Source organism: Schistocerca cancellata, chromosome 1 (assembly GCF_023864275.1).
Source record: "Schistocerca cancellata isolate TAMUIC-IGC-003103 chromosome 1, iqSchCanc2.1, whole genome shotgun sequence".
Classification (NCBI taxonomy): Eukaryota; Metazoa; Arthropoda; class Insecta; order Orthoptera; family Acrididae; genus Schistocerca; species Schistocerca cancellata.
In genome coordinates this window covers 1,172,346,243-1,172,363,555 of record NC_064626.1, presented here as the reverse complement: position 1 = coordinate 1,172,363,555, position 17,313 = coordinate 1,172,346,243, and the positions used below count along the sequence as shown (strand labels likewise).

Sequence of the window (17,313 nt, the reverse complement as noted above, 5' to 3'; positions counted from 1 at the left end):
ACGCAAACGCAATTTATTACCACTGCCTGTTAGTCATGTAATGTGATGATTGAAGGTCGGGAGTTAAAATAAATCTGCGCTAATCGACTGCATCTGTTTTCAATCAAGTAGTTGAAATCCCAAGTCACTTTCTTAATTAATTGTATGTTCAACATTTGCATCTGGTGTTCAATAGCTGAATATAACATCAATGTGCACCCCTTTTTAATTAAAAGGGATCAATTCTGACTCAATCACTGTCATCACTGCCACCGCAGTTCAATCAGGAGGCCCAGGGCCTTATTACTTTCTTTGCTTTATCTGACATTGCGGCAGTTTTGCACTCTCTGTTGGTCTGTTAGTTAATTACCTGGGGTGAGCACACCCCAAAACCAGATAAGTGATGGGTGGGGTGTTACAATAGCCTTCGTGTAACGGACTTTAGGTTCAAGAATACCCAACAAACGTGTTCGACAATCGATGTCATTGTGCGGCCTCGGAACATTGCTAGAAGTGGAGGTCTCATATAGACGATGAGAGTGATACCAGCCAAAGAAGACTGCTACAGAAGTCTCAGCCTCAGAGCTTCTGAAGTGTGGGTAGTCCAAAGACCAGTAGAAATATGAATAGTAAATGAAATCAGATTATCACAACACTTCGAAAGTGCTTATTGTTAAGAAGGTGATGTGATGACGACGAGCGTTGTTGTTGATTCCGTGCTCATTTCAATGATGTCCTCAGGGTCAGTTTCATTTTGAATCTGAAAGTTTGTTCCGGGCTGTTAGTGGAGATGAAGGATGTGATCGTGGTATTTGTGTAGATGCAAATGCTCTTACCTGAGGACTATCATTTGGTGATTCATCCTCGTCATCATAAGCAGTATCCGCGTCAGCATTGCGGCCTCCACGGACAGCTGGTTCATACTGCTGTGGCTCCACCTCCACTGCGTCGTCTCTGAGGAAGTCATTGTCGTCTACGTCGTTACCGTCCCTGTGAGCGGAGGAGCTGTCGTCGCTGCCACGGGCTCCCGATGATGGTACTCTCTCGACGTCGGCATCGAGGCTAGCTTGACCAGCAGGGTGAGGTTTAGACTGCAAGTCGTCTTCTCTGAGGAAGTCGTTGTCATCATCACTCTTACGACCGTTGTCATCAGAAGACTTCTCATGCGCGCCGTTCACGTTTGGTGCTGGTGTGCTACCAGTGTTGACTTCAGCGGCAACTGGCTTACGGATCACCGTCTCCAGTGAGTCATCTTTGAGGAAGTCATTGTCGTCAACATTGTTACCAAAGGGTGGAGCAGACGGTTTGTTGTCTCTGCTAGTTTCGCCTGTTGCTGATACCTTGTGTGCCACCGCCTCCGGTGTGTCATCTCTGAGAAAATCGTCACCTTCATAGTTGCCAACGGAAGGAGCGGAGGACTTATCGTCCCTAGCCTTCACTTCTGGCGCCGGCTTCGGCTCCCATGAGTCGTCTCTTAGGAAATCGTTGTTGTCATCGCTATTATCGCTGTTGTGAGTGGGAGATTTGCTGTCTCTACCACTCACGTCCTGTGTTGTTACGACATTAGTGTTGACATGAGGTTCTCCAATGCCATCCGCCTCGTGTGGGGCTTTAGTTTCCCATGTGTCACTTCTGAGGAAGTCGTTGTCGTCATCACTGTTGGCACTGTTGCGAGTAGTTGATTTATTGTCTGGGCCACTCGTCAGCTCTGCTGTTACGTTCTTGGTATTGACACTATGTTCCCCAAGGACTGCCGCCTTTTGTGATGACTTTGGTTTCCATCCATCCTCTCTCAGGAAGTCGTTATCATCGTCAATACTCGGGGTAGAGGGTTTGTCGTTGCTGTCGCTAACCACTGACTGCGGTACGGTTTCGACGTCGGCGGTTCGACCGCCACTGACTATCGGCTTGCCTTGCAGGTCCTCAACTTCAGACAGACGGTGAGCCTGTCTCCTGGCGTTGACCTCGGTGCTCATGTCGTGGTGTCTGCCAACGTGTGAGGCGGCGTAGCGGTCTCGGAGCCCTCGCATCGTTTCCTGTGCCAATATAATTGCAGAACACCTTAGAGACACGGCAACAGATAGTTAACACATGGATTAAACACACATCTACTTACAGAAAACAATGGTAATTTGTCTCAACACACGTTGTTGAGGAATAACTGGTGGAGTGAAAGTGTGCCAGAGAAGTATTTCCAACATTGCGCTTAGAAAACTAAATAAGAACGAAGAAACATCTGAATATCTAGTTTCTGGACACAGAGATAGCCTTCAACAATATAATGTGGAATGAAATTTTGGAAATCATTTAACAAATGGGGCTGAGGTAAGGATGCAGACAAGTAGCCCCAAAGTCGGAGTAATAAAAATGATAGTTGACAACAAACAAGACTACCTGGAGAAGAGTTTAAATTAGTTGTTTAACTCTATATCGAAGAAACAATGCAAAAAGTCAGTAAAGTTTTCGAAGTAGAATAAACGAGAGGGGCTTGGATGCTAAATTGATGGTTCGCAGATATGGGAGTTCTGATTGACGATAAATCTTTTGAATGGAATCAATAACATTGCAACATAGCGGATTAAGTTGAGTTGAAGAGTACTAAAAGAAGAGTATAGTTCTTTCTTTGAATATAAAATTAAGGAACATGCGGTAGAAGAAGTGGAAGAATTCACAATAAGCAGATTCGTGGAGGCAAAAACGACTCCCTTCAACAAACGAGCTCTATCGGTATCAAACATTTAGATAGACTGAGGGCAGACGTCCATAAAAGTATGCGATTGGAGCATAGCGTCCTGTACAAACAGAATATGAGGTGTGGGCAAACCAGAGAGAGAGAAACAAACTGGAATCGTTTAACGTTTTACTTTAGAATGATATAAAATCTGTGGCAAAGGAAGGAACAGGTTAGTGGAGCATCTACTATGGCATATGGCTCCATACCAATTGGAAGTGCAGTATGAGATAAAAACGGTAGGGCAGCAAAAAAGCATAACAAGCAAAATACACTATCAGCCATCGTCAGCTGCCAGTTGCTGCCAAAGTAGCTAAACACTGCTAATTTTAATGTCTTATTTCCTACTCTAATTTCCTCAGCATCACTTGATTGAATTCGACTGTTTCACTTTTGCTGATGTTTATTTTGTAACCTCTTTTCAAGGCACTATCTATTCCATTCGACTTCTGTTCAAGTCCTTTGCCGTCTATGACAGTATTACAATGTGATCCGGAAACCTTACAGTTGTTATGTCTTCTCATCGAACGTGAATCCAATAAGCAACTTTCTCTTTGGTTTCCATTACTGATTGCTCATAGTAATACTAGAATAACATCGTGTGTAGCCTACAACTCTGTATCAGTCACTTCTTAATTACTTCCTCACTTTCAAATAATTATACTCTTAAGCCTGCAGTCTGATTTATACTAGTTGTAGATAACCTTTCGCTCCTTGTACTTTATCCTTGATATCTTCATAGTGTCAAAGAGTATATTTCAACCAACATTGTCAAGAGAGTAGGAATGAAATGCTGATTTAGTATGCAAACTGTCCTTTGATCTTTGGGCTACCTAAATAGAGAGGTAGGGCTGCAGCGACGAGGGTGGCGAAGGGCATGTTTCGTCAGCGTTCGCCGAACCTAAAACACAGCATCATCGGAATCAGCGGTACGCACACAGATTCATGATCTCTGTCGTGTACATGATTGATGGGAACAACGTATTACGATTGATTTGCTCAGATTAATGAGTCTCATAAAAAATATGAAAACAGTTTTTTGGAACGAGAGTCTCCACTACTCGGTTCAGTCTCACACTGGAAAGCCCTAGCAGGTACATATTGACGTAGCACTAGAATTTCCAAATAGATAATCACTGACAATGGACGGACATGATCGTAAGTGAACGAAGTCCATGGTGATAGTGTCTTGTGAAGCTGTGAGCCCAGAGTCGAGTTGACGACGTTGCCCCACGAAATGGTGAGCTGCTGTCGACTCCGATGGAGAGGGACCACTAGGTGCGGCTGCCATAAGGTATGGGATTTAGAGTGTCCTTGGCGCAAGAACTCTGATTTTTGTACCATCAGATGCGGGCGGCATAGAGCCGAAGGCGTAGACTGCGTTCGGAGAAATAACTCCATTTGAGGAACCAATAGGCGCGGCTGACGTAAAGCCGATAGTGCGAACTGACTGCAGAGCGCTCAGACAGCGACCTAAATACTCGAGCGCCGGAAGTATACCTACGGAAGAAATTGACTCATGAATCAAAGTGTTGCCGCGATGGCGGTGCTGTTTGCGCGTGTGCTCCTCCCTTTGGCGACGAGGCTGGCGCCACACGGTACTTTAGCTTCTGCTGCAGAATTAGTTCTAAACGCCTTGGCGAATTCGTGTATTGCTGCAGATTGTTTTCATCTGAGCTCCAGAGGAAGTGTCGTCACTGGTCCAGAGCTGCCTCTACCCATGGTGCAGAACTATGTCGTTGATGGGTGTGTTGCCTTTTCCACTAAAGAAAGAGTTGGCTTGTCCATCTCGCAGAAGACATGGCTGATAAAGGGAGGAGGAGCCCCAGAACCGGGAAGAGTGCCCCTGTGATGGGTGCTTGGCACAGTGGAAGCCTGCCACATTCATGGAGCGCTGGCCAAAAGTGGGTGGCTTGAATGCGACTGCAACAAATGGATCTGTATCAGACAAGAACTGGTAGGGGCAAACATGCGACATCTTGGAGGGTGAAGCTGGCCGCTGGTGGTAGATGACGGAGACACGATGTCATCATCATGTAAGCTTGGTCCAGCAAGGGAGATAAGACATGTCTTGCCCTGGGTTTACATCGTTATTTCCAGGAGTGCAGGGAAGTCCTGCTGATAGCCCAACTGGAGTATACAGATGAGGTACAGCTGCAGCTCTGGACAGCACAAGAAGACCCTGTGGCTGCACGCTTTGTCTCCCACATGAGGAGTCCTGAAAAGATGACCAAGCGGGGACTGAGCAATGTGTGGAGCATTGGCATTTTCGGGAGGAAGAAGAAGAGGATGACAGGAAAAGCGTGTGAGATCCTGCAGAATGGTACAAGGATGAGTAGGAGGTAAGTATACCCAGAGGTGAAGGACTTGCAAAAGCCAGACCGGTAGGATGAAGAAGAGCTCTGACATGATGCCGGAAGTGATGGTCCATTGAAGGCAATAGTTCGCTGGAGGCGATGATCCCTTGGAGATGATGGTACCACTGTGGGCAAAGGTGTTACTGAAGGCAAAGATACTGTAGGAGGCGAAGGTCCCGTTGGAGCAATAATGCCTTTGGAGGCGATGGTGCCATTGGAGACGCTAGTGCTGCCAGAGGAATGGAACAGAGAAGGAAACAGCACGCGATCAAGGATTAATGTAAATTTGGAAAGATGCTGTGCTTGCAGAGAGTGGAAAGGGCGTGAGACCGCGGGAGAGCCGAGGTGTAGACTATGTAGAAAAGAATGAAGGGCCAGAATTTGTCGAGGAACAGCGTGGGGGACACAGCACAATTTTTAAGATGTCGAGGAGCAGCGTAGAGGTAACCACAGAATGTATAAGGTGTTAAAGAGCAATGTGGAATATACTGTGAAATGTTTAATGTGCAGATGAGCTCTGGGAATTAGAGAAATGGAATAGATATGCCTCAAGGAAAATGTTGCGTAATGTAGAGTGCGCTCTCAGACATGAAAATTGTCAGAATAAACATTGAAAGGGTCACAAAAGTGGACGCAGGACGGGGTAGCAAGTTCTTTTTATGGATTAAGGAACTGAGGAATGCGGTAGTTATTAGTATCAGAATAAGTAAGGAGAAACTGAAAGGAAAGAGAAAGCGCTGAGAACACATGTATGCGGCCATTAAGTATCAGCATCAGTCCAAAGTAGTACACAGGCATGATAGTCACTTTTGGGACTTAATTCCTAAGCCAAATATCCTCGTTTCTGCTGTAGGGGGGACAAGAACGTTGAATCTTTGAACGCTGGTTTTGAAGACTGCGACTGATCTTTACAGACTCAGATTCTCATTGCGACTGTACAGAGTAGGCGGGCACAGACGTTCAGGCTCATCTATACTGTAGTATGGGACAAGGAGGGCACAAATGTTGATCTTTGATCTTTGTCGCCATTGTAGTGTGTCTCAAGGAGGGAACAAACGTTTTAGGGTGAACACGTAGGAGCAACAGTAGTCCTCATCGCCATTTTACTGTTCATAGCTGAGGCGAAGAACACACTACGATTGACATTCCGAGGAAGTCAAGGGCAATGGAACTTTATTACATCTAAAAAACAAAATATAAGAATAGGTTCTTGGAAAGACTCGGCACTACTCAGTTCAATCTGATGGTTCATCACTGAAACAATGGATTGTCCTAGCAGGCAATAACCAACATGGCGCTGGGATGTCCTTGCTGGTAGTCAATGGCGTTGCATAGGATGTTCGTCTGTGGGCGAAATTCATAGTGATATCGGCCTACGAGGTAGTTAGCTCAGAGACAAGTCAGACACAAAGTTCAGCAAAGCAATGAGCTATAGTGGACTCCGATGGTGGGACACTTCAGTGCGGGCATCGCAGAGCCTCGAACGTGGAGTGCATTTGGTCAACTGAAAAAATGCTAAGCATGATCGTCATAAAGCCCAGAGTCCAAAGTGACTGCAGAGCTGTTTGGCAGCGACTTAAATACTCATACGGTGGTGAGATGCCGATGGAGAGGCACGTGAGTCATGGAAGTGAGATAGTGCCACAATGGCAGTGCTGTTTGCAGCGATGCTCCTGCCTCTGATGGCGAAGTTGGCGCCACATAGCACTTAGAGGCTCAGCTGTAGACAACACGACGTATATGTGCGATACTACAGATCGTTTTTGTCTGAGCTCCAGAGGAAGTGTTGTCTGGGAACCAGAGCTGTGGAAACCCAAGGTACACAGCTGTATGGTTGATGTGTCGCCAGAGAACTTAGCAGTCATTCTTACACTTACACACACACACACACACACACACACACACACACACACACACACACACACATGCACAAACACACATATTGCTCTCCCAATTACAAACCTATATTTTACGAGCATGAACAGTGAAACAGCCAAACAATATGTTCTGCACAGGCCGGCTTGTTCTCATAGTTCGATATCTGGACTGTGCACAAGAGTTTGTCTTTGCACCAAAATACACATGGATTAGTTATTGGCACTACTGGTGTGACGTACCCGACTTTGATTCAATATTTGCACCCACTGAGTGCAAGATACAATGGACCCTCAAATTAAGTACCTGGATGTTATTTCCATGTCAGAATTGTTAGTATTGTCTATCAAAATATTTAATTATTTATTATACAACAGTTAAAACACATGTGGCTCACTTTCTGGCGTTACTGGTCTAACTTACAAGTTAAGACACACTTGGCGCCAAAACCCAACTGCTGCATGGCATAATTCACCTTCATATTGTGTGTCACAATGTTATTTTCCCATCTAAATTGTCTGTATTACCTGTCAAAACTCTTCTTAGTTCGACTAAAGCCGACACATCATCTGTCAACGTCCAGTGATCAGGATGCAGCATGTGTGGTGGTTGGAGCTTCCCTCCGTGAATATGAAAATGCAGCAACGCCGGACACAGTGCTCGTATCCACCCTGTACAGCACTTGCGTTGAAAGTCTAATGATCAGGCCACAATGTATGTGGTGATCAGAGCCTGCCTCCCTGATTCTGAAACCCACACAACGCCAGAGACAGTGGCTGTGCCACCCTGTATAGCACTCGCATCCAGAGTCTGATGACCAGGGCACAGCATATTTGATGATCAGAGCCTGCCTCCTTGATAGTGGAACCCGCATAACACCAGAAACAGTGCCTATGTACACTGTTTACAGAACCTGCATCCAGAGTCTGATGATCAGGGTACAGCATATGTGGTTATTATAGCCGGCATCCCTGATGCTGGAACAGGCACAACACTAGTCACAGTACTCATGTCCACCCTGTACAGCACTCGTATCCAAAGTTTGATGTGCAGGGCACAGTGTATGTGGTGATGCGAGACTGCCTCCCTGATACTGGAACCCACACAACGCCAGACACTGTGCTCATGTCCATTCTGTACAGCACTCGCACTCAGAGCATGATAATTATCGCACAATGTATGTGTTGATCAGGGCCTACCTCCTGATACTGGTACCCACATAACGCCAGAGACAGTGCTTGTGCCACCCCGTACAGCACTCGCATCCAGAGTCTATGACCATCGCACAGCATATGTGCCGGTCAGAGGCTGCCTCTTTGATACTGGAACCCTCACAATGCCAGACACAGTGCCTATGTCCACCCCGTACAGCACTTGCCTCCAGAGTCTGATGGTCAGAGTACAGTGTATTTGATGATCGGAGCCTGCATTCCCAATACTGAAACTGGCACAACACCAGACACAGTGCTTCTACATCTACATCTACATCCATACTCCGCAAGCCACCTGACGGTGTGTGGCGGAGGGTACCTTCAGTACCTCTATCGGTTCTCCCTTCTATTCCAGTCTCGTAATGTTCGTGGAAAGAAGGATTGTCGGTATGCCTCTGTGTGGGCTCTAATCTCTCTGATTTTATACTCATGGTCTCTTCGCGAGATATACGTAGGAGGGAGCAATATACTGCTTGACTCTTCGGTGAAGGTATGTTCTCGAAACTTTGACAACAGCCCGTACCGAGCTACTGAGCGTCTCTCCTGCAAAGTCTTCCACTGGAGTTTATCTATCATCTCCGTAACGCTTTCGCGATTACTAAATGATCCTGTAACGAAGCGCGCTGCTCTCCGTTGGATCTTCTCTATGTCTTGTATCAACCCTATCTGGTACGGATCCCACACTGCTGAGCAGTATTCAAGCAGTGGGCGAACAAGCGTACTGTAACCTACTTCCTTTGTTTTCGGATTGCATTTCCCTAGGATTCTTCCAATGAATCTCAGTCTGGCATCTGCTTTACCGACAATCAACTTTATATGATCATTCCATTTTAAATCACTCCTAATGCGTACTCCCAGATAATTTATGGTATTAACTGCTTCCAGTTGCTGACCTGCTATTTTGTAGCTAAATGATAAAGGATCTATCTTTCTGTGTATTCGCAGCACATTACACTTGTCTACATTGAGATTCAATTGCCATTCCCTGCACCATGCGTCAATTCGCTGCAGATCCTCCTGCATTTCAGTACAATTTTCCATTGTTACAACCTCGCGATACACCACAGCATCATCTGCAAAAAGCCTCAGTGAACTTCCGATGTCATCCACCAGGTCATTTATGTATATTGTGAATAGCAACGGTCCTATGACACTCCCCTGCGGCACACCTGAAATCACTCTTACTTCGGAAGACTTCTCTCCATTGAGAATAACATGCTGCGTCCTGTTATCTAGGAACTCCTCAATCCAATCACACAATTGGTCTGATAGTCCATATGCTCTTACTTTGTTCATTAAACGACTGTGGGGAACTGTATCGAACGCCTTGCGGAAGTCAAGAAACACGGCATCTACCTGCGAACCCGTGTCTATGGCCCTGTGAGTCTCGTGGACGAATAGCGCGAGCTGGGTTTCACATGACCGTCTTTTTCGAAACCCATGCTGATTTCTACAGAGTAGATTTCTCGTCTCCAGAAAAGTCATTATACTCGAACACAATACGTGTTCCAAAATTCTACAACTGATCGACGTTAGAGATATAGGTCTATAGTTCTGCACATCTGTTCGACGTCCCTTCTTGAAAACGGGGATGACCTGTGCCCTTTTCCAATCCTTTGGAACGCTACGCTCTTCTAGAGACCTACGGTACACCGCTGCAAGAAGGGGGGCAAGTTCCTTCGCGTACTCTGTGTAAAATTGAACTGGTATCCCATCAGGTCCAGAGGCCTTTCCTCTTTTGAGCGATTTTAATTGTTTCTCTATCCCTCTGTCGTCTATTTCGATATCTACCATTTTGTCATTTGTGCAACAATCTAGAGAAGGAACTACAGTCCATCCTGTCCACAGCACTTGCGCCCAGAGTCTGATGTTCAGGGTATAGCATATGTGCTGACCCTGATACTGGAGCCTACACAACACTGGACACAGTGCCTATGTCCACCCTGCACCGCACTCGCGTGCATATTCCAATGATCAGGTGGGACGTGGTGGTGGTAAGTTCCTACCGGACAAACCTGCTGAGGTCATCGGTCCCTCGGCTTACAACTACTTAATCTAACTTAAAATAACTTGGTTCCAGTTATCAACAGTCGAATGTCGATGTTGACAGTCCAGGCGAGGCTTTTTTGCTTTGTGTCGCACAGTCATCAGTGGAATAGGAGTGGGCTTTCGGTTCTGAAAGCCCATGTCGATGGTGTTTCGTTGAATGGGTTGCACGCTGACACTTATTGATGACCCAGCAATGAAATCTGCAGCAATTTGTGGAAGGGTTGCACTTCTGTCACGTTGAATGATTCTCTTCAGTCGTCGTTGGTCCCGTTCTTGCAGGATCTTTTTCCGGCCGCAGCGATGTCAGAGATTTGATGTTTTACTGGATTCCTGATATTCACGGTACACTCGTGAAATAGACGTGCTGGAAAATCCCCATTTCATTGCTACCTCGGAGATACTGTGTCCCATCGCCATAACACCACATTCAGACTCACTTAAATCTCGATAATCTGTCATTGTAGTAGCAGCACTAACCGATCTAACAACTGTGCCAGACACTTGTTGTCTTATGTAGGCGTTGCCGACGGCAGCGCCATATTCTGCCTGCTTACATGTCTATGTATTTGAATACGCATACCTATATCAGTTTCTTTGGCGATTCAGTGTATATTGAGTGACATACTTAATTGTTCAGCACAATGGATAAGCGTACTACAATCGCAGGAAAATGTCCACAATATGAAGTGGTATGCAAGGAGTGAAGATTTTTCGGTCGTCTCTAACCTAATTACAGCTTATATTAAGGAGTCAACTAAAAAAGAACAGTTGGCTAACACTTCCAGCCACAATCTAAAGGTTTAAGTTTACACAAAAGTCAGCCTTTGAGATCCAGTACGCTTCAGTTGCGACGTCTGAGCCTTAGTTTCAACGTCATACTCATAAACCCATGTTTGATCGCCGTTTATGACCAGTTTCAGTAGTTCTGCGTAGTTGTTGCCTTCATCTGGCGACTTCTGAGCAACTTGCATTCGCCACCGTTTTTGATCAAAACTGAAATGATATTTAGCCCCAAACATCTGAAACGATAGCATAACGTGAACCAGTTGATATGGCAACACCGGCAGCGTCTTCTCTGACTGTAATTTGGCGACTCTTCGTATTCATTTCTTTAACTTTTTCCATGTTTTCATTGGCTGATGTGCTGGGGCGTCCAGGGCACTCGTCATCTTCAAAAATTTTATACCGATACCGCTTGTAAACCCTTGTTTCACTCATAGCAGGCTCACTAAAAGAAATATTCAACATTTATAAAACTTTAATGTCCGTATTTCGTTCGTATGTCAAAACTTAATTCAGATTATTCGATATATCTTCATACAAAATAAATAATTGTCTACGCTACCAAAACGCATGTATCTTTCTTGACAGCTGACAATATACTAAACATACGACGTGGCTAGTATTTTACACATACTTTTCAGAATACTTACGAAACACAATGACAAAGAATTCGTATGAATCGGACTAATACAACACGCTAAATTACGGATTTCCCATTAATTTTGGAACATTCCTCTTACGGTGAGAACTCTTGTGTTTCAATGCAGACCTTGAAAGAAAACTCCTACTTCTCAGCGGAAACAAAAATAAGAATAAGCGTTAAGTTCTACAGAATATCGAAATATATCGGTCGGTATAGGAGCAGATAGTAGGCGAACCTGTATTTAGATGAAAAAGAATTCTGTTCCTATGCTTGCAGTAGATATACGAATCCTCCGTTCGTACGTTAACGTAATTTACTCTACAACGTTGTGTTTGAGACGAAAATCGTCTTCTGCGTTCCGTATAATGCTCACTCATTCGTGGTGTCCAAAATTACAGCAACGAACGAAAATTTTGCAAGGTTGCGTTTATTTTGCCACAAAACAGTATAAACGGGTGGTAGTAAAGTAAAAGCAATGTAAATAATTCAGAACTGAAACAACAGCTACAAACATAACAGTATACATAAATGTTCTTCTTTTTCCCTACTTAACGGATTTACACACACATTCCGACAATTGGTTAATGTATTCAGTATGCGGTGTGACCACCTCTGGCAGCAATACAGGCCCAACAACGGTGGGGCAAGCTGTGAATGATGTCATCAATTTCATGTTGAGACAATAACGCCCATTCTTCCTGCAGAGCTGCTTCCAGTTCTTGTAGAGTGGTTGGTGGATTCTGATGTGATGCAACCCCTCTCCCTAAGCGCATCCCAGACATGCTATATGGGATTCTAATTGGGGGAGCGAGGAGGCCACGCCACAGTTCAAATTCCTAGGCGTTCGGATAGATAGTAAGCTGTTGTGGGAAGCCCATGTCCAGGATCTTGTTCAGAAGCTAAATGCTGCTTTATTTACCATTAGAACAGTGTCTGAAATAAGTGACACTTCAACACGAAAAGTAGTCTGCTTCGCATATTTTCATACGCTTATGTCGTATGGTATTATTTTTTGGGGTAATTCTTCTGATTCAAAAAGGGTATTTTTGGCTCAAAAACGGGCTGTTCGAGCTATATGTGGTGTAAGTTCGAGAACCTCTTGTCGACCCCTATTCAAAAATCTGGGAATTCTGACATTGCCCTCACAGTATATAATTTTCTTTAATGTCGTTCGTTGTTAGCAATATTTGCCTATTCCCAAGAGTTAGCAGCTTTCACTCAGTTAATACCAGGCAGAAATCAAATCTGCATGTAGAATGCACTTCCTTGACTCTTGTGCAGAAAGGAGTGCAGTATTCTGCTGCATCCATTTTCAATAAGCTACCACAAGAACTCAAAAATCTTAGCAGCAGCCCAAACTCTTTTAAGTGTAAACTGAAGAGTTTCCTCATGGCTCACTCCTTCTATTCTGTCGAGGAGCTCCTGGAAGAGCTAAAAAATTAAGCAAATTCCAGTGTTACATTGTTGATTGTCTTCATTTAAACTTACGACTTGTCACCTGAATATGTTTTTTTTATATTTCATTTTATCTGTTTCTAATATCGTGTTATAATTTCAGGTATTGACTCGTTCCATGACCATGGAGACTTCTCCTTAATTTGGTCCCACGGAAAAATAAATAAATAAATAAATAAAAATGCAGCAATATCTTCCGTGTGCAAGAAAACATCAACCATCTGTGCTATATGAGATCGATCGTTATCGTCGATCAATACGAAGTCTGGCCCCACGACACCTCACAACAGCACATGTCCTGAGATCTCGTAACATTATCTGACAGCAGTTACACCTTGCGATTCACCGTACGATATGATGAAGAGGTGTTCGAGTGTTCAACGTAGTTCCTGCTGACATCATTAGCCGGCCAGAGTGGCCGAGCGGTTCTAGGCGCTACAGTCTGGAACCGCGCGACCGCTACGGTCGCAGGTTCGAATCCTGCCTCGGGCATGGATGTGTGTGATGTCCTTAGGTTGGTTAGGTTTAAGTAGTTCTAAGTTCTAGGGGACTGATGACCTCAGATGTTAAGTCCCATAGTGCTCAGAGCCATTTGAACCATTTGACATCATTAGGGATTATCTTCGATATCGGTCTCTTTCCACAATGTTTAGGTCCCATAATCGTGTTCCACGTTTCCTCCAGATGCGAATCCGTCGAGAATCGCCCTCAAGATCAAATCGGGACTCATCAGTGAAAAGAATATTGGCCCTCTGTGCGACTGTGCAGTTGTCATGTTGACAACTCCACTCTAGACGTTCCTTTCTGTGAAGAAGCGTCAGAGGTACAAGTTCAGACAAAAAACTCCACTATACTCCATACACCATTGGCTGTATACAACAGCTCCAGGGACGTAGTACTTAGGCGGCACCGTCGTGTGCCTACAGACAATGACGGTCCTCTCTTCCTGATTTCACTCGTGGTCGGGCCTGCTCTGGTCTTCGGGATACAGATTCGGTCTCCATAAACTATCGCCATATTCGGAAAACAACGGAACGATTCTCAGTAAGCCATTGGGAACATCAGTTAGCGACTGTCCTGCTTCCATTGTTCCTACGTCCCTCCACCGTAGAGAGTCTGGTAGGCGTCTTCTCCGTGCCATACTACACCGTCAGTGACAGTATACACACCGATTATATCACTGTTCGACATGGGTTCTATTTCTGATATGAAAGTATGTGCTTCTAGACCATTTTACCGTCGGAAATTCAAATAAGTAAACAAAATATCGTTGTCAGGGATACTTTTTATGTAATATGTATATATATGTATATTCACAATTCATGGCATCGAGTTTACAACAGTGGTGTTAGCCGCAATTTGTGTCAGTCTTAACGAGTGGCTGTTTTGGCTGACTAGTAACTATCTGTCATATTTCCGAGCACGGTTGAATTTCACTTATATTTCACAGGAGTGGAGACTTTTCATAGATGCATCGAAAACAAGTCTGAAGGGTGTTTTGCTCCATAACGGAAATAAAATACCCTCTGTTCCAGTAGCTTACGCTAGTTTGACAAAAGAGAATTACGAATTCGTACAAAGGATGCTAAATTCATTAAAATACAATGAACACAAATGGAAAATATGTGCAGATTTCAAGGTAATTGCTATGGTACTAGGAATGCAACAAGGCTACACAAAGTATGCCTGTTTTCTTTGCGAGTGGGATAGTCAAGACCGAAATTCTCACTACGTGAAAAAGAAATGGCCTAGGCGAAGATAAAAAGTTGGCGAAAAGAATGTACAACGTGAAAGTCTGGTAGCTTCTGAATATATACTACTTCCACCGCTTCACCTCAAACTTGGCCTGATGAAACAATTCGTGAAGGCCATGGATGCAACAGGTTGTGGGTTTGCATATCTAGCTACTAAATTCCCCCGTCTTTCAGCTGCAAAAATAAAGGAAGGTGTATTTGTGGGCCCACAAATCAGGGAACTCCAAAAAGATGCAAATTTTGAAGCATGTTTAACTGATGAAGAAAAAATCGTATGGGACTGTTTCAAGGTGGTGTCGGAAAACTTCCTGAAGAAGAAGAGCTACTAACTACAAAGCAATGGTGAAGGATATGATCAAAGCATATCAAGATTTGGGGTGCAATATGTCTTTGAAGGTACATATGATGGACTCTCATCTGGACTACTTCACTGAGAGTTGTAGTGACGTATCGGATGAACATGGGGAAAGATTCCATAAAGACATATCTACCATAGAAAGGCTCTATGAAGGGAAGTGGGTACCTTCTATGTTAGCAGATTATTGCTGGAATATCATTCGAGGGAAGAAAGATTCACAATACAAGAGAAAAAGTGATGTGCATTACAAGGCAGTGGCTCATTGTTTGTCAATTTTCTGTAATTTCTCATGTAAAATAAATGCTTCAAAGTGTATACACAAAGGTTACCGTGTTATATGTTAGATCCCACGCTTCATTAATGTGATGAACTTATAACATCATAAAGATGTGCATTTGTTTGTCGAAATTCACCTCATGTTTGCTGCACTATATCAGAAACTGAAAAGAGAAATAAAATTGCGATTACTCATAAACTATCCCTGACAGAAAAAAACCAAAAACAGTTTTCAATTCAGCACTCAAAATAAAAGTAGGATCACAATATTTTTTATCAGAAATAGAAAAAAAGGTTTTTTTATAGAACAGTGTTATGAATGTGTGACTAGCTCGCAAACACTAGCCCGTTTGAAAGGTGCCCTGACGTCATCGTTGACCGGAATACCGTCTTCCGGGGAGAACACTGTCGTACGGACATCTGTTGACAGTTTATGATATTATAAAGTGAATTAGATGCAAGGCGGGGAAATAGCGGTTTGTTGCTCTAATTTTGGACGACAGTGTCAACGCAGCCCGGACGTACTTAGGCACTGCGTCGTCACTGACTTAAAGCGAGCTCCACGGAAGGGCCGGTAGAACGTTGTGAAACAGCCTGTAGAAGCACCTCGTGACGTAGCTATGTGGACAGAGTGCGGAAGACTATGTAGCAGCAGCGAGCCAGAGAGAGAGAGGCCCTTGCCTGCTTGTTGCCACCGGGCCGCACCCGGCCGGCCTCCAGCTCGGCTCCAGCGTCCGCGGCTGGCCCCACGTCCGGCGGCGGCTCCAGCAGCGACTCCACCTCGGCGGTCACCGTCTCTGGAGCGGCCCGCGGCCCCGGCGGCGTCACGCGTGCTCGTTCCAGCTCCGGGTTCTGCACCAGCGCAGGGACCGCCTCGTGGAAAGCTCCCAGATCCACGGCCAGGGCTACCTGCAATGCAGCCAACTAACTTTGAAAAAGACTGACGACGGTTACGCTGCTACACATGAATTTCAGTTGAGATGCAATGTACACTGACGTTCGCTAACACACGAACAGAACAAACTAGCAAGGTTCAGAGCAGGGACGGCTGCAAAGACCCAGAAAAGATCAAATCGGAGGAGTGTAGAGGGTGCACGTTGGTCCATCAGCCAATGAGTGCAAAGGACGTTGAGTCAAGAGCCATGTTGGGGGACTGCTGGCTAGGACGCGCGGAAGAGCGGACGAAGACGTCGTGATGCTCCTCGGTGAATACGGTAAGGAGCAGCAGAGTTGGTACGTATTGGTGTAAAATGTTTGGGAATATGGCAGTATAGGTGCAGGAGTATTCTAAGTTGCTTAATAATTTTTTTTGGGGGAATTTTCTTGCGTGATCTATTGTCCACGCTTTGTTTACGTGACACAATCACTGCATCCTATCAACTTTTTGTGATAAAAGGAGTAAAGAGAGTGGGTCAATATCATGATTCATAGGCTTTTGTAATAATTTTCATGTAGTTATTTGCTTGATTCAAATGTTTTCTGTTTTAACGTTGTGTTCGCGCCACGTGGTTGTTAGGCGAAGATGAGCGCGGTAGTTACTGTAATACTTTTAAAAAAATGGGGTCCAGCATCTCTGTAAATAAGGTTGCTAATTTCTTGTGTTGCGCCTTGGCATGCCAGATAGTGCAGGCGCGTACGTAAATTGGATAGTGTACAACTGCATAAAATGCATGGGAGTACTGTGGTAATGACAGTAATTTTACACATACTGTTTCCCACTAGTGTGACAAATATGAACTAGAGTAGGAGATCAATCAGGTATTTTAATCGGTATTATGAACGCAGTTTTAAAAGAAAAGAATCCATTTTTCAATGAATAAATGTCAGTTGTATAAAATTTTA

The 17,313-nt window shown here is 44.5% G+C and overlaps 1 protein-coding gene across 2 annotated transcripts in view; it reads right to left on the bottom strand.

Moving 5' to 3' along the window:
* The window catches only part of LOC126094058 (golgin subfamily A member 6-like protein 2), a 131,299-nt gene that overhangs the window by 68,941 nt on the left and 45,045 nt on the right, over positions 1 to 17,313 (bottom strand). The window contains exon 2 of one of the 2 annotated variants that reach the window (XM_049908767.1): positions 16,153 to 16,380. In XM_049908767.1, the coding sequence (XP_049764724.1) occupies positions 16,153 to 16,380 (228 nt within the window). Of the gene's footprint in view, positions 1 to 815; positions 2,013 to 16,152; positions 16,381 to 17,313 lie in introns of those variants that run through there. The other variant, XM_049908766.1, reaches the window with a different exon arrangement.